An 18,441-nucleotide genomic window follows, 5' to 3' on the forward strand; every position below is an offset into this window, starting at 1 on the left:
ATTTTATATGTAAGAATCAATTTAACCAGATGACTGTACAGGAACAATGATTCCATGTGAATTTGGTTTATCATTTGCTGACTCGTGTTCACAAGTCTTTAGAAGTGACACTGCTGTTTATAGCATGCTCAAGTATTATCCTGCCACAGAATCCTGAGGATTCCACGGCTTATGGTTTTCAGATTTGCTTCTATATAAAGATCTACAATTCTGTGCCTTGTCAAATGCTGTTCCTCCTCCTCATCTTGTCTTTCCCTGGCTTTAAAACGTTGTGACCAAGAAGCAAGCAGAGGAACTTCAGGCAAAGGACCAGAGGTGTGGTTAGGGGTATTGACTTTTTTATTTTACAGTTCTCCTTGGGTACTCCATAGGTCACTTTCGCAAGAGGATTTGGGATTCTCTCCACCTAATATTGTGTACCTAGTCAAGGTTGAGAAAGAGGCAGAACTGGTGTGGGATTGTTTTGTGACTTACGACATGAGTGGTTTGTAGGTACTTTGCCCTGAATGAGACCAAAGAGGTATGCAGCTTTTGTGGGATCGAGGAATCAGCACTTGGCAAGTGAAAATGGAAAACAAGGGCTAGACTGGCCCAAATCAGCACAGGTGGCGGCTTGCAAGGGTTGCAGTATGCTGCAGTCACACAGCTGTGAGCAGGGCTAGGAGGACCTCATGGTCCAGGACCCACCTACTTTACTACGGCTTTTATCCACATCTTCAGGAGCCGGGGACCTGACATATAGAGTCAAGAATATTTGGAGAAAAAAAAGGCAGATGTGGAGGTGGGGTGGGTCAACAGGTTTGGAAAAGCCATCCTTTGAGGAAAAGAGCAAAGTCAAAGGGTTCAGCATTCAATCTGGGGGAGGGGGAAGTAGAGAGAAATGTGAGGAGCTGAGAAATGGCTCAGTGGTTAAGAGCAGTGACTGCTCTTCCAGAGGACCTGGGTTTGACTTCCAGGACACACATGCGACTTAAAACATAACTCCATTTCCAAAGGATCCAATACTCTCTTCTGGCTTTCTCAGGTTCTAGGCACACATGTAGTACACACACACACACACACACACACACACACACACACAGGCAAAACACTCATGCAATTAAGTAAAAATACGTAAAATTTTAAAAAGGAGTATCAATCTTTTACAAGGTATCTTAGCCTAGCTCAGGCCAGTCATCTGGTGTAAGATGAAGCAAAGCCAAGATAATGCATAACAGGATTCATGGTAGGACTAAACATTAGGAAATATGTATAATTTGCTATTTTAATTGTTTTTTTCCCACTAAAATGGACAGAGATAGGCTGTATAACAGCATGGAAGGGAGCATTCACAGCTGTGACCCATAGCCTGTACTCTAATAATGGTGGATAGACCCTGGGGGTCCACACTCTGTCTTCTTTGGCCAGCCTCAATCTGTCTTCTGTGGCCAGCATGTGTGAGGTCCTAGATTCAACACTCAATTAAAAAAGGAAAGAACAAATTAAAGGAAGGAAAGAAGAAAGGAGAGAAGGAAGGGAAGAAGGAAGGAAGGAAGGGAAGAAGGAAGGAAGGAAGGAAGGAAGGAAGGAAGGAAGGAAAAGGCCTTTGTCATGCGGGGATAGCCAAAGAGGATGATTGGAACAACATTGTTCTTTACTGGCTTTTTTTGTTGGAGAGGGCTGAGAAACACAACAGTTTGCTTTTAAAAATTAGAAGAAGCCAGCAGTTCACCTTCTACGTTCATGTATCTCCGTTTGACAGATGGTCTGGTTAGACTTCCCTGAACTGTCAGCTTTCACATCAGACCCTGAAGTCCGGTTTTCATGGGTCTGAATGAAGCACTGTTCCCAGGGTTGTGAACATATCCGAAGGCTTTCATTTGCTGGGCTGGGTTGTTTACTCAGGTGACTGATTCTGCTTGACGTCACCCACAGCTCAGGGAGGAGTTGCTCCTGCTCCCACCATTCCGAGGTCAAGGCCAACCCTTTCCTTCCTGGATTCCGTCGGAGGGACCCTGCCCTACCTTACCCCATGCCAGTGCCCACAGCCCACATTACAGGCTGTGCTGTGTGAGAATTACTCCTGTCTGACTAGCGACACGGGGTGTTTTCTCTGTGTTTAGAGCACAGGGAATTAGAGAGCATCTGCCGTTGAAGAGAAATAGATCTATTTGCAAACGATCTCTAAAATTGATCCTTCATCAGGCTGGTGAGATGGCACAGCAGATCAAGGTACTTGCTTACCAAGACTTACCAGTCTGGTGATCTGTACTCAGTTTTCAGCACCCACATGGAGGAAGGAAAGAATCAGCTCCACACTCTGCTGTGCCACACTCACACTAAACAAACAAATAGACATAAGATGTTATAATTAATCTTTTACGCTCAAATAGGGAGATGTAAATACTTTTACCATTTCTTCTAAAAATCTTTCTCTTTGTATTCTGTCAGGAATTTTTATTCTCATCTCTCCCATTAAGAACCTAGTTAAAATTTAACAACCTCATTTTAAATTATTATAATTTTGTTTTTATACTATTAGACATTAGGTTAAAGTGACCAGAAAGTCACTTTGGCATTGCCATAGCAACGAGATACAAAGCCACTATTCAGTGTGTAGTTTTGGTTATGTTCCCTGTGTGATGTTATGAATTTACTGTTCTGAAGCAGTCATAACCCCCAAATGCAGGGATGTGATTATAGTGTAACATTTTGTTCTAATGTGAAGCAAAGGATTGTGACTTTATAGCAGGGATGCATCAGAGATGGTCCTCAGGGAAACCTTGCTTCCCTGCAATGAAGCCGAATGGCAGAACACTCCCACAATGGCAGAATCACAGAATCATTTCTTCTGGCACTTCCTCCCTTAAGTGCACATTGCTTTCCTGAGTGGGTTTTTTTTTTTTTTATTGAGCCCTAAATTCTTCTGTTCTCGAGCTAGAGAACCAAAAATAGAGGGAAGGCTCCACATACCAGTTGGAGGACAGAAGTGTCAGTCGGTGGCCAATGACACAAACACTGGCTACAGTATTGTTGAAGTCAAGGGAGGTGTCACTTTTACTGTCACTGTTAAGGTTAAATCCATTTCTTAATTGATTTTTGAAGGATAGTTTTTATTGAATGGGTACGAAGGAGGGAGAAGGCAAAATTGTACTTATGGATTAATTTCCCATTCTGTCATCTCACTGCTTCCAGGAGAGTTGGGATGTGGCCCTGAAGTGGGTTTGAAATACAGGACAGAAAGGAACTCATGCCCCAGCGGTGGGTGCTCACCAATATGCGTGGTTGGATCCTTTGGCAAGTCAAACTCTAGAGGAGACAAGAGTATGAAGTATATGATGAGCAATGAAAACAGGCATCCAAGCAATGAATCTTGACCTCATGTAGAGAGTAGACTGTAGAAAGAGAAACACACTTGGTAAGAAATGAGCCGAGAGTTCTCGATATGTACTTGTCCTTGAACCAGCTAATTAGAATGGTTTTTCCCTCCAAAACTGAAAATTAAGAAAAATCAAAACAGTACTGAAATAGTGTTGCCTAGTGTCCTAACTTGCTTTCTGTTACTGTAGCAAACAACACAACCAAAATGTGAGTTGGGGAAGAAAGGGTTTTTGTTTGTTTGTTTGTTTGTTTTTGCCTTACTCTTCCTGATTGCACTGGCTCCTCAAGGGAAGCCAGGGCAGGAACTGTGGAAAAACACTGCATAATGTCTTGCTCTCAATGGCTCGCTCTGCCTCCTTTCTTACACAACCCAGGACCGTCTGCCTAGGGGTGGTATTGCCCACAATAGGCTGGACACTCCCACCTCAATCATTAATCAAGAAAATGCCCTCAGCGCATTTGTGGGAGGCAGTTCCTCAGTAGAGGTTCCTTCTTCCAGGTGATTAGTTTGAGTCAGCTGAAAAACTCTAACCAGCAGGCCTAGAAAACTAGGTCTCTGAGAACTATTTGACTTTACATGGTTAACAGCAAAAGGTTAGCTCACTCTAAAATACTATCAATTATATACATTGATGATGTGTATGCATATTTATTTTTAGAAATGACATTTATTATAGTTACAGATAAATTATGCTTGCTCAATTTTGTTAATATATATTTTTAAATACATAAAATACAAATTTATAAAGAATTGTTATAAAAGGAACGGGTAGGCAGTGGCAAATACATGCATATTTTTAAATGAATGAATAGACAGTTCTGAATGAAATGAATTCTTTTGTTCATCTCAGTCAGAACTGTGAATGCGGCAGAGGAGTATAAAATCCTGATTCATCCCTTTGCAGGATGATGGGAATGGTTTTAAGAATTCCTTCTTTAGCAGCTTTGAACCTGACTTCTGTATTCACAGGAAACAAATGTCATTTTTGGACGACAGGTAAAATGCATCCATAGACCAGTGTCCTGTTTTAGGAACTCCTCCAGAGGACCTAAAAGACAAAGTGAAAAGGCTTCTGAATAAAGGCCCATAAGGTTGCTAGGCAGGGAGAGGAAAGGAGAAACACTACTTCTGTTTATCAGAGACACTTCAGCTCCTCTAGATGTCAGTATTACACAGGGAAAAGAAACTATAAGTAGCCTGTGGTGAGGAATGGAGGCCTTGCATTATTTAAGCGGTGAAACATGAGTGGCATAATTTCAGGAAGGAAGAGCAGCCCTGCGTAGTGACTGGCTCCTGTATCTTTAGCACTGACAGTTTCTGTGCTAGGCCAGGCCAGACTCAGCCTGAAGAGTGTGGGCATCTCACGCTCACACTTGCCACCAGATACTCGTGGCCTGACTGGTTCCACAGAGTTTTATAGCTAAACCTTTACATATTTTGATGGGCTGAAATAAATGAACACACATCAGGCTTCATCATTCTCGGGTCACTTTCAGTCTACTGTAGTGTCTATGCCACACAGGACAAATCCCAAAGCCTGGTGCCTACCAACACACCAGACGTTCTCATTTCAGAAGAGAAATTACCAAGAGACATATAAAATGCCATCAACACAATTTGCTCAACTGTCTTATTTGACTAGCTTGATATAGACTTCTCAGAATTAAAATGAAATGATCTCCTTCTCCCCTCTTCAATGTTAATTCCAGTCTTTTAGCTAACGGACCCATATCTCCCTTGCGGTGTTAATGTTTTTATTGTATGCTCCCTGCTCTTGCTCTTTTTATTTTATGGTGCCTACTCTGCAGTAGATCCCAGTCAGAGTTACTCTCCAGGTTGGCTAAAATCCTTTTCTACACCAGGAAAACAGTACAGATTATGCTGCTGCTTAGAGAGCAAACCAAATAGAGAAATGAATTAGAATCCCAACTTAATTATAAAAATGAGGTTGGTAGTCAGCCCCTCTCTTTACAAGGGAGTTGACCATGCACAAAGTGCACTGAAGAGTTTCTAGTAGACTTGGCTGTGCTCAGTACATGTTAGCCATCATTGTCTTTCTCGCATCTCCATCATCATGACCACACTATCATCATCTTCTTCTTCATTGTTATCACCATCATCATTATCACTATGTGATGTCTCTAGTCTAAGCACCATGACCACCATAAATCCAACACCTAGAAGAAACAAACTGGCAATAAGAGTTCAGTGAAGTGTTACAAGGGACACTGGTACTGGCGTAAGTGCCAAGTTCTGGGCCCACAGACAGAAGTAGCAACTGTGTAGCATGAATAATAAAAACCCATAGATAGAAGTTAGGGTTCAACCCAAAAACCAAACAAAGCAGCCAAGCAACTAGAGAAATCTTACCTCTATCAAGGCTGGGTAACCGCAAAACTAAGCAGTTTAAGCCTCTCATTTTTTTTCTCTTTTAAACACTGCTTGGCCCATTTCTATCTAGCCTCTTCTAGGCTAATTCTCACATATTAATTTAGCCCATTTCTAATCATCTGTGTAGCATCAGTCTTACCAGGAAAGATTCAGCATGTCTGACCTGGCGGCTTGCTTCATCGCATGCGTCTGCCTGGGAGGGGGAGCATGGTGTCTCTGAGCTCACTTCCTCTTCCTCCCAGCTTTCTGTTCTGTTTACTCCTCCCACCTATGTTTTAACCTATGAGGCCAAGCAGTTTCTTTATTACTTAACCAATGAAATCAACAGATTGATATATGACACTCCCACATCACTTCCCGTTTTTCTGTTTAAACAAAAAAGGAAGGCTTTAACTTTAACATAGCAAAATTACATATAACAAAACAGTTATCAAGTAAAAATAAGCCTCTCATTTTATATTCCCTCTAGTTCTGGGATTAAAGGTGTGAGCCACCACCGCCTGGATTTGTTTCTGCTTTGATCTTGTGTAGCCCAGGGTGGCCTCCAACTCACAAAGATCCATCTGCCTCTGTCTCCCAAATTCTTGGATTAAAGATGTGTGCCACTACTGCCTGACCTCTAGTGGCTTAGCTTTGCCTCTGGTCTTCAGGCAAGATTTATTTATCAAAATATGAATAATATACCACTACACAACTGGACTTGCGTAAGGAAATTAAAAGGCATTTTTTTAATTACCATCTCTGTACTTGTGTGAAAAAGTGAGAGGCTTTCTATAGCTTCAATCTCCATCCTTGGCTTTCTACAGATGTACTAAATGTGCCTCTGTGTGGTGAGGCGTCCACCTGGGAAAAGGAAGAATTCTGAATTATAAGTGTATTTGCAATGTATCTTCATCCCTACAGTCTGCACTATGGGATATTTCATATTTACAAATCCCCTTGGGCAAACTGTGTTCTGCTCCAAAGAGTGGAGGGACTCATTTTCTGTGACTTCCTATGAGTCTATCGATTTACAATGTATAACTCACAATTTGTGTGGATTAGGTTAATCTTCACCTCTTGCAGTGTGTGGAAGTGTTTGTTATGCTAGTCTGGGGAAGCTAGGACTGAGAGAACAGATAACTGCTTGGGAGAAAGGCATCTTCTAAGGAAAGAAAAAGCCAGTTGTTAAGAAGCTCATTGCCTTCGTCTCCAGGTAGTTTAGGAAACTCATTCACACGTATTCTCAATTTGAGTTCAATTGATAGGTGAGCCAAATCCGAACAGCTGAAATGGAGATCAAGGGCAGCTTACACATCACCATAGCCTTTAATGAGATCATGAAGATGGGCTACCTTCTACACAGGACAGAATTTGTTTAAAAATAGGGAGCTCGTTTTCTTTGATACTGCTTTGTATATAGAGTTTCGTTGATTCAGACTGTTTTTCACTTTACATGACTACCAATTTTAGTGTATTTCCCCATGTTTGAATTGTATAATATAGTAGTGTCAACTTGGAAGAATGTTTCCCCTTACTTCTGAGAAAATTTAGTAATTGTTGGAGACATTTTGCTTTATTAATATTATTTTTAATTAGTAACATTCCAGATAGACAAGAATGGGGTTGAGATTTTTATTTTGCTTGTTTGTTTGTTTGTTTTTTGTTTTTCGAGACAGGGTTTCTCTGTAGCTTTGGAGCCTATCCTGGCACTAGCTCTTGTAGACCAGGCTGGCCTCGAACTCACAGGAGATTTTTATTTTGCATAGCAGGGTAAATATAGTCAGTAGTAATGTCTTATGCACTGTAAAACTAATTAAGAAATTAAAATTTGAATGTCTGGAGTCATTTTTGTGGTCGTCACAGCTGGAAGACAGGGTTCTCCTGGGAGAGGCCAGGTGTGTGACACTAGACATCCTATCATTCAGTGATGCACTTTACAAGAAGAACTGCACAGCCTGCATCACTAGTGCCGAGGCTAAGCAGTGTGTGCACTGTAGGTAATCGTAATGGCTTGATTTTACACCCACAGGCTGAGGAAAACGTGTGGTCCAACCCTACATTGAATGAAAGGACAATTGTTGCCGGTGGAAAGTCATCAGCCCTCACAGGTAACAGACATCCTTAGGAGACTCAGTGGGTATGGAGAGAGTTCTGCTGTTACTCTTACTCGGAGGAAATCACACATTCCTAAATCCTATGGGGAGGAATGCTGTTTTTATTAACTTTTTTTTTATCTGATTGGCTTTGGATTTACCAATGACAAATAAGAAAAATGCTTGACACACAATTTTCAGTCAGCGGGGCGTATTTCATTCTGCTTTGTTTTTCAAAACTTAAATCTGCTGTTGAAAAGAAGCCAGACTAGAGATGCCATTAAGTGAAACCAAAATTAAAATGATCCTGTGAATTTTTCATTAACGTGTTTTGTGTTCTGTGGCTTCTTAGAGAAACCTGACCAGAAAAACCTAGTCTCCTCCGAGAAGGAAAAGGTTACCAAACTCAACAAGAAAAATGCTGAGAAGAACAACTCCTCTGAGGTTCAGAGGAGCTATGTCATATGTCATCAGGAAAGACAAGACAAGGCAGATTTTGTTCCAAGGGATCCCCTGGAACTAAGAGAGAATGCAGATGGAAAAGATGGTCCATGCATAGAAAGTCTGGAGAGACAAGAAAGCAGCACCTTGGGGGATAACCAAGACACTGAGGATAAAAATGGATGTCCGTTTCTCAAAGGAGGGAAACGTGGGCTTCCTTCTAAGGAAGAGAGCAGAGGAACAGAAGCTGAGAACGCAGTTTCAACAGCGGCAAGTGAAACGGTGCTGGACAAACGTTCACCTGGAAATCAGCACGTAGACAGGATGAACGGTGACCCATCCAATGAAAGGTACTGTCACAGCATCACACATCCACAGCTGGGCTCTCTCATAGGCCTTTGTGCTGTGGTATTTGATGCCATTTTGAAGGAAAAATGAAGGTGGTTTTAAAGGCAATGTTTAGGATGAGCTCCTCTCTTATATTGATTTTTCACGGCTATATTTTCCTATTATTCTGTTATTCCTCTTTCTTTGTACCATTATTTTTAGTTATTTCAACTCTTTCTCCCTCCCTCCCTATTTCCACTCTCCCTCTGCCCCACCCTCCTGCTCTTAATTCCTTCTTCCCTTCCTCCTTTCCTTACTTCCCTCCACTGGGAATGGAACTCAGGGCCTTTTTCATGCTAAGCCTGTGCTTCCTCCCTGAGCCCCATTTGATCATTTCTAAGTCTTACACTAACACTAAGATCACAAATTTTGATATCATCAGTAATCAATACTCTATAAAGAACAAGTAAAAAGTTTTGCTGCTTAGCAGTAAAAACTATATCCTTTCTAAGACTAAGAATTACATAATGATTATGTTGAGTTGTAAATCAAAAACCCAAATCTGAAAGAGTTGACCTAACCCATTATAGAAACATTATAGAAACAATCCATTGGTTGTTTCTTCCCTAGCATTGTAGGAAGTAGATAATTGATTAAGCTTCTTCCTTAAAATTAAGAAGCGTCTTATACAAATTCAGGAATTTTTGTATCCAATTAAAATTAGCTGCTCTAAGTATTGTATTTGTTTAAGGCATAATTGTTACTTAGCTTTAATATAATCTTGAATAAATATAATTTCTATATATTAAACACTGGTCATTATTGAAGTCCATCATGACGGGATTTGCTCAGGAAGACCAGCAGCTGCCAGAACATGCCAATTAAGCCACCAATAATGGTTCTTCTGTGGCTGTCAATCTTTAGAGAGATCACCGCTCCTTTTCTATAATTTCTCTCTTCTGTTGTTAGGTTTCATAAATGACCACTTTTGGACTCACAGTGAGGTCCCTGGAAGACTCTCTGTGTCTGGTTATCTATTTAGATTTGACGTCCTCAACTGCTGAACTGGTCACCTCTGTCTGTGTGGCAAGGCACATCGTCTTCCCCAAATACCATCCTAATTAAGTTTCGGTTCTAAGAGTTTTGACAATCTGGGAATTTTTTTTTCCTTGAAACACTGAGAGCTGCAAATGAGTTTTATTTTCCAGGTGCATCAATAATATAAAGGCCATTTCTACACCAGGAATCCTGGGAAATTCGGCATCAGGATCCACTTTCCAGAATGCTGAACAGGCAGAGTCTGCTGGCAGCAGTAAGCGCAGAGTGGCAGAGGAGTGTTTCCTAAGTGAGGACAACAAAAAGAGCAGAATAGATGACGTGAGAGTGGGGGAAGAGCCCACGGTCAGGACAGAGGAAGCCAGACAAACCTGGAGCCCGGATGACAGACCCCAGGAGGGAATGAGCATCCATCCAAGAGAGCAAGCCCCAGCGGTCCCACTAGGTAGGAAATGCTTTTTGTTCTGGACTTTTAAAGTTTCCTAACTGTCCACAGCAAGCATTCCAACTGAATTTCCTTTATCGTAACAGTTCTAAAGAAACATATGCTCTGTGATTATGTATTAGTGTGGTTAACTTGAACACTCTTTGTGCAGGCAAAAGAAACCGTCCTGTCTGCTGTCTCTCTGTCCGTATCTATCTATCTATCTATCTATCTATCTATCTATCTATCTATCTATCTATCTATCTATGGTGTGTGTGAATGCATATTTATATATATGTGATGACTATAAACATGTGTGTTCAGGGTGTGCACCTGTACATTTACGGAGGCCGAGGAGGACACCAAGTGTCCACCATATTCCTTTGAGACTGGAACTAGGCTGATGACCATCAACTTAGGGTTACAGGCACAATGGCAGGCTTTTTACATGCCACTTCGGGATCCTAACACATGTCTTTAGGCTTTGAGACATGTACACAAAGCCCATTTACCCATAGAGCTGTCTTCCCAGCCTGAACAGAATCTGAAGCAGTGAATGACTCCTGAGGAATTCTCTCCTGATTTTATTTCAGAGTATATTCATGGCATGAGAAGTGAATGTTTACATCAAATTAGATTCCAAGAGAGTTGTGCTATCTGAATATAAAAATGTTAAATTAATCAAACAAAATTAACATTACTATTTGATAGTATACCTAGAACAAGCCAAGTGATTAGGAAATATATATTGGATAAATACCAAGTTTAAAGAATACAGCTGTTTAGGAACAGGGTAGTGGTGGTTCACATCTTTAATCCCAGCACTCAAGAGGCAGAGGCAGTCAGATTTGAGTTTGAGCCAGACTCGTCTACAGAGTAAGTTCCAGGATAGTCAGAGTTACACTGTCTCAAAAAACCAATAAATGAATAAATATACAGAATAAAGAATGTAATTGCCCCCCCCCCCCTTGTACCCTTGCTGTATGTGTGCAGTAGCTGTTTTTAATAAGGAAATGGAGAAGAGCAAAGTCATGGACAGCAACAGTCATGGGAATAGGAAGACCATCAGAAATATTACTAAATAGCTATGCGTGCTAGTCTTCATGCTGATGTGGACGATCACTTAAATACATCAGATGGAAGATGGAAAGTGGGAGAAGCAGGATAGCTGTAGCATATAGCTTATGTGGTTTCATTGGGGGTTTTATTTCCATTCATCCAGGAAAAATTCATCTCTGTGCTTTAAATGCCTGTGAAATAAAGCCCAAAACATTTTAAAAAGTAACGTACAATATCAAATAGTTCAATGACACAAGGAAATAATTCATCTTTCTCCGTTTCTCCCTCTCTGCTTTAATTAAAATATGAATTATACAGGAGCATTTTCCAAAAAGATGAATCCATTAATTTCTCATGATCAAATGAAAAATGGTTTCAGGCTTGAAAGCATTAAAAAAAAAAAAAAGTCACGCTGGAGATCAAACCAAGGATCTCGTCCTTGCTAAGAAAGGGCTTTTCTGCTGAGCTTCAGCTCCAGTCCCAGAAGTGTTTGTCTGTCCTGGGACTGCAGATTTGTTTACCGTCCTGCATTTTCTAAAAATCACCCCAAAGAGTTTGTGAATGACTTTATTTCCCAAAGATACTTTATAAGATATTCATGAGTTACAGATCACTCATATGTGAAATGGAAATGTGTATTCCAGGGTCATTAGGGATAAGACAGGTGGCTGATTGCGTTTTAGTTTTACACGGGCCGATTTTCACTAGGAGACGTGCTGCTCGCTGCTGAAAGGCCAGCCTCCTTGACGGACAGCCCTTTCCTTCTCCCCTTACAGATGATGTCCCCGCTCCTGCAGCCCCATTTGATCACCGGATCGTAATGGCCAAACACGCTGCCGTGGACAATCTGTATGCCGTGAGCAAGTCTGAGATCCTAGGAGGGTGAGTGAGGCCCAGTTTGAACAATGCCTCAGTAAAAGCAGACAGTCTCCCCAAGGCAGAGCCCTAGATGGCGGAAATGTTGCTAATCTCGACTTGAGAACTGCAAACACTAAAAGCAAAGAGTTTAAGAGATTTTATGCATTTTTGAAAATTGTCACTTGTCCTGGACAGTTGACGTGGCAGCTATACTTCCTATTTAGCAACTGTTATAGTTGCCCTGTCGTGATGTCTGAGAGTAGGAAAAAACCCAACATGAGTCACCAGAAGAAGGTCCAGGAACTGTCCAAATCCAGGTTTAGCCCTTAAGAGAAGAAATAGGAATGTATCCAACCTATGTATTTCCAGTAGCCTGGAGTTCATCTTTCTCTCAATCTAGCCGGTTTTCCTTTTCTGTGGTTATAGCTTCCATGCTTTTACCATGTTAGTTGATTGCTTTCCTCACGGAAGAACTCAACTGAATGTCATTGAAGTGCACACTGTCTCTTAAAGAAGGAACAGTAGAGGTCAAAGGGGTCAGGGTTACACTGGGGGACCTTTTCCCCTCCTACTTCGTCCACAGTCTCCCAATGACTTCCTGTAACTTAAAGCCTACACAAAAAAAATTTACTACCATTGCACGTTTTGTAAAATAGAAGGAAAGCAGCAAATTGCACCCTATACACAATTAGCACATGGAGGATAGGCATGATACCTCAGTGTGGTTTCCTCGGGATGTTAAGGGGTGACCAGCTAATTCTGTAAGGTTGTGTCTTCTCCTTACCATTCCACAGTCCTTTGCCCTTTGCCATGTAGAAACACCTGAACTTTGAAATAATTCCAAGGGTTTGTGATGCTTTGGGTTTGTCAGTGGCTCCTTTTAAAGTTCTCATCTGCCTCTTTGGGCACAGTAGGATTTGAGGTCGGTCATTGGTTGTTGTGGGCTCACCTCAACGTTGGTGGCCATGCTGTACTGGAAAAAAATTAGGTTAGCAGAGCGAATGAGGTGTGCACCACGTCCATGCTGCCTGCTAGTGGTAAGGGTTTATTATACAGTAGCTTATCTTTTACTTGGAGGAGATATTGAAACAGGTCAATACCACAGGATTCTTGGCCATTTTAACCACTGTCCTTAATTCAAAATTCAAGTGAAATTTTGTATACTGACCAAATTTCTCTGCCCCAAACAGGAATAAGGATCAGCATACTGCTGAGGCAAATTAACTTCTAAGATTTAGGTCAAGACGACAGACAGAAATATAATTCAAGACATAAGATTTTTCAGGGCTTGCCCATTCCCTTTATGTAGCAGAGATTTGTGACAGGCAATGCTTCTGACGTGGAAGACTGACTAAAGACAAGCACAACTTCCTGGGGGGGATATAGGTGACCCCTAGATCTCACCTTGGCCAGTGCTGCTCCAGATACAGAGACATATTTGCAAGTGTGCTCACTCAAGAGACAAATGACTGGGAAGGCATACTGTCCACCTGGTAGGGACCGATATGGGGCCCTGTAGACTACAGTGCCTCACTGAACCGTCTGTTGTTTGGCAGGGGGCGCTTTGGCCAGGTTCACAAGTGTGAAGAGAAAGCAACGGGCCTGAAGCTGGCTGCTAAAATCATTAAGATCAGAAGTGCAAAGGAGAAGGTAAAGGCGCCGGGAGGTGTGTCTCTTCTCCCTCTGGGCCAGTCTCCACCACACTAATCCACTCTTTCCTTCTCCTCAGGAGGATGTGAAGAATGAGATTAGCATCATGAACCAGCTGGACCACGTGAACCTCATTCAGCTCTATGATGCCTTTGAGTCCAAGCAGGACATCATCCTCGTCATGGAGTAGTAGGTGTCCTCTCCCCTCCACCTGCTGCCACACACCTTCTGCCCAGTGCTCATGACTTACACGGAGTCATGGGCAGTGCACTGTTGGATCTGAGATGCAGGAGACATGAGATCTTGCCAGAGTCAGAAGGGAAACTGTTTCCAAGTGCAGTCTCCCAGTGTGACTCACTGATCAGATGCAGCAGGACAAAATAGATGCAGCCTGTATCTAGGCTCTGTTGTCCCAAACCAAGGTTGGGTGTCTTGTGCTATACTGATCACAGGTGACCATGAGTTGCCAAAACCTAACAGAATGAAGCTGGGGAGAGGGGGTGGTTAAGCATTCAAAGAACACAAAGCACACGCCAAGCCCCTGATACTAAACAGCTCCATTTCAGAATTCCCTGTGCAAAGACTTGATCAGCTCAGGTGATAGAGTGCCTGCCGAGCATGTGTGATGCCCTGTTTTATATCCAAAGTCCTACAAAGTGCTACACCAGCACACCCACCACCAAATTCAAGTAGTTTTAATACTGAACAGACACTGAAAGTTGGTTTGTTTTGTTTGCATGGTATATAAGGCTTTTTGGAAAACAACTGTATCCAGTATCAGCCACATAGAAATACTTTGCTATTACTCTTAATCTAAGAACTCAAAAAGTGAAGACCTTGACTCACTTCCTGTTAACACTGGAATCCCATCTCAGTGTGTCCTTGAGTTCTCTTCATCCCCAGTATCTGTTATGTGGCATACATGAATTCAGCTATAGTGCAGCCACCGATGACAGGGACTTTGAGATTTTAGTTGTGTGACATTGAAGGTATAGACATAAGGTATACTGAAGGTATCCACATAAGCATCATGTAACCCATACAGTAAAGAAGGCAAGGAAATAACTGCGCACACACATACCTGTTGCAAGAGCTACAGGCACTTGGGCAGCGACTTCGCACAAGATATACATGCGGTGTTCATGGAGTCAGGACTCAAAGTTCCACCTCTTCCCTCTGCAGTGTGGAGGGTGGGGAGCTGTTTGATCGCATCATTGATGAAAACTGCAACTTGACAGAGCTGGACACCATCCTGTTCATGAAGCAGATCTGTGAGGGGATAAGGTACATGCACCAGATGTACATCCTCCACTTGGATCTCAAGGTACGGCATGTTTCTCATCCTGTGAAATGTAAGGCCTCCTTAGCTCTTCCCCCATTATGTACCAGCCTTGGGAAGGTGTGTTGTCTCTGGTCATGTTTTTAGGAATTAACAAAAATCTGAATTTTTTTCCTTTCTCTTTTTGTTTGTGTGTTTTTTGAGCAGTGTCTTGCTTCTTCACCCAGCCTAGGCATGAACTTCTAAGTTCAAGCTATCCTGTCAAATCCAGCCTCCCTAGCTGGTGGGACAAACTCACATCACACCACCTAGCAAAATCAGGATTTTTATCTTATTTATAACTGTCACCACTTTTGGGGGCTAATATTCGCATGCCCATCTTTAGAGTCCCTTGTTGAGATTATTATAAATTAACTTTATTAAATCAACACAGGAGATCATTTCCCTAAAAGTGTAGAATTAAAACAAGTGTCACAATATTTCTGCCATCTTCTTACTATCAGGGTATACGGTGGGAGTATTTTAGTCTTCAGTTCCCAAGTTGTAGCTACCGTTTCAGATTTGAGAATCCCCAGTAGCCTCTTGAATTCTTCTAGGAAACTCTGGTTTGGGATTTACTGTCCTATGGGTTTGCTAAAACACCGAGTAGAGGCTGTGGAGAACAGAATGCAGGGCAGCTAGAGGGTGGGGCTGCACTGCCAAAGAGAAGCAAGGGCAGTTGTTGACAAATCAGAAACCAAGAGGGAAGCCAGTCCATTTCCTTCCTCCTCTTTATCTCTCTCTCATTATGAAGTCTCCAGAACTGGATTGCACATCACTTTAGATAAAACCAGCAAAAGGCTGAGCCCTAACAAGCCTGGTCCAGTCTATGTTAGAGTTAATATCACAGAGTGCATCTTCTTGTGTGGTTTGATCATTTTCTCATTTCTCTGTTTTCACAGCATGACAGTGAGATAAATTGTGTATTCTATGTAACATACCATATATTGTAAGTCTCCAGGGAAGGTACAGCTGAATAAATCTGGCCTCCTTAAATAGGTTTCCATGGGCCTCTCTTCCTACAACTTGGCTTCCCTCACGGTCTTGATTTATGCGCCTTGCCTTTCCCACTCACAGTTGTGCAGGAGGAAGAAGGAGGGGAAGTGGTACATAAAACGACAAAGTCAGAGGTTAAAAATCATTAGCAAAGTCCTTGGCCACAAGCTGAGTATGATAACGTGCGCGTCCAAGGAGTACTTTTGTTCACTGTGGATATTCCACAAACAACCCTAAAGGGATTTGATTGGCAACTGGAGCCAGGAGCTGACCTATCATAAGTCAAATGACTCCATCTGTGGCTTTGTAACATTGATTGAAGACTTACAATGGGCAGTTTTAGTTAGGGCTTATATAGAAAGATAACAACAAAGGTGACAACGGGATGAGTCACGAAGGAGCAGGTTTCCTTAGAGAGTTCCTTGGAAGGAAAAGGCTGAGGGTATTGAGCGTGTATCACTTCAGGGAGTCAAGGGATGACTTACAATGATTCTCCTTTATAATTTTATTTCCTGAAAATTTTATCTGAGATGATGGATGTTGTAAGTTTTAGTATCATAGAAATTATTTTTTTTGAAGTGCCCTCATTCATATTCTGCAAAAGAATATTCAGGATACTGTGGTATTCTTTGATAATAGGACAGCTTTTACTTGTTCAAGCCATAATTTAAGCATGACTCCAAACTACCCTAGTGAGCACCCACCTCTGTGTAAAATGGCTTTTACTCTCAGACATCTGTTTTAGAGACATTTTAGGGAAGAGCTTCCAAAGATATTACACACAGTGAACTGGGCGGTTAGACGTTGATATGGAGACACTACATCATTTCATAAGGTGTGTCTGGGTTTCTGCCTCACTTGGACCTCCTTTCCTCCAGACAGGATGTGGAAGGGGGTGTGGCCCATGTAAAGGACAAAGATGGAATCCTGGGTACCTGGCAATTTTGCTATGCCCAGCTCTTAGCGGAGTTGAAATTAGAATTTAAGAGTTCTTGGCTCTTCTTTGAAAATAGTATTTCTTTTTTTTTTTTAATGGACGACCTTGGCTTTAAATGAGATTACTTATTTTTCCCAGACTTAAGGTTTTCTATCCCAATAAGTATAGCTACATCAGCAGGACATTCCAGGGACACCGGGTAGTAGTGCTGTAGCTTGATTTTGTCCCCTCCCCCAAGCCTGTCAGATTAGCAGGGCCAAGTTTTACTAGCATCTAACTCCAAGGGAACACTTAGTCAAGGACTTTAAGCACTGAGACCGAGCTCAGCAAAACCTTGGAATTTTGGAGATGAAGAATGAGCAGGAGACAAAAGCTTTCCTTTAGCATGCGACTTTCCCATAGACAAAGCACAAGGGAAAAATCTAGAGGTCAAAAATGTTCGCATTATATTGCATATTCAACGTGGTTCTTTAAGTGAATCAGGCCATTTCTCTTGGAACTCGTAAATCTTGGGGGAAATATTCCTCCAAGAAGGAAATATACTTAATACTTTAACAGGAGAAGGGCTCTGTCAGTTCTGAACTGGCCTCCACCAGCCCACTTGGAAAATGCTGGAACAGCCTCTCCTCTCTTTCTCTCCTCTAGAAGGCCCCTGCCTGAACTCATGCATTATGGCAATCTGTAAAACCATGAAGAGGGACAGGCAGGGTAATGCAAGGTTGGCAGGCTACCCACAACCTCAGCCACCACATAATTAAAGGAGAAAATACCCACACAGACAAACCAGCCCCCGAGTAAAAGGCTTGATATGTTTTTCCTGAGCATCTTGTATTTTTAGTTGTGGTTCAAGGACAATTTGAGTGAAAGATGGTTGTTTTCATTGCTAATGTGTCTCTTTCTCCTGGCAGCCTGAGAACATCCTGTGTGTGAACCGGGATGCTAAGCAAATAAAAATTATTGATTTTGGATTGGCCAGAAGGTATGTCTGTTTGGATGTAAGTTCAGGGATAGAGGTAGGGGGTGGGAGGCAAATTCATTCTTTGCAAAGACAATCTGCTATGGCCCGGATCTCATGCCTTCGTTTAGAATTAACTTAATAAAAATTAGTTTTACCCTAACCCTGTTAGATTTGAGATCTAAGCACTGAGAAGTTTCTGTAAGGCATATAATAAAAATGAGAAGTGAAAACCTAGTCCATTAAAGCTTGTTAACTTATAATGCATTAATTTGGAATCTATGTTTATCCTGATTTTGTATTTGTTTCATTTATAAAGGGGGAATTTACTTTAAAAATGTTAGTAGTTTAAACAAGACATAGTGGGTTCTGATGTCTTAGGGAAACAAATGATTTACATGGGCACATGAACAGCTCGGCACACTAATGCACAGGCAATGGAAGCCATGGATTGCTCCAGCATTCCGCAGTTTGGAAGGGTTTGTGCTGGCCATGTGCATGGGAAGAACCGTATCAGGTCCTGTCACAACCTTGTTCAAATGTTCCAGTTATCTAGAATGGCTTTCTTACAACTGTTTCAGAATATTAAGGTT

The 18,441-nt window shown here is 41.8% G+C and overlaps 1 protein-coding gene across 3 annotated transcripts in view; it reads left to right on the forward strand.

Moving 5' to 3' along the window:
* Positions 1-18,441, forward strand: part of Mylk4 (myosin light chain kinase family member 4) — a 107,444-nt gene that overhangs the window by 74,551 nt on the left and 14,452 nt on the right. For all 3 annotated transcript variants that reach the window (XM_041632684.1, XM_041632683.1, XM_041632685.1), the window contains 8 exons: positions 7,764-7,842; positions 8,180-8,618; positions 9,804-10,096; positions 11,911-12,016; positions 13,549-13,642; positions 13,722-13,831; positions 14,825-14,966; positions 17,802-17,872. In XM_041632684.1, the coding sequence (XP_041488618.1) occupies positions 7,764-7,842; positions 8,180-8,618; positions 9,804-10,096; positions 11,911-12,016; positions 13,549-13,642; positions 13,722-13,831; positions 14,825-14,966; positions 17,802-17,872 (1,334 nt within the window). The remainder of the gene's footprint in view (positions 1-7,763; positions 7,843-8,179; positions 8,619-9,803; positions 10,097-11,910; positions 12,017-13,548; positions 13,643-13,721; positions 13,832-14,824; positions 14,967-17,801; positions 17,873-18,441) is intronic.

Source organism: Microtus oregoni, unplaced genomic scaffold (assembly GCF_018167655.1).
Source record: "Microtus oregoni isolate MIOR12 unplaced genomic scaffold, Mior012 000042F_ref0000377, whole genome shotgun sequence".
In the NCBI taxonomy this organism is placed as follows: Eukaryota; Metazoa; Chordata; class Mammalia; order Rodentia; family Cricetidae; genus Microtus; species Microtus oregoni.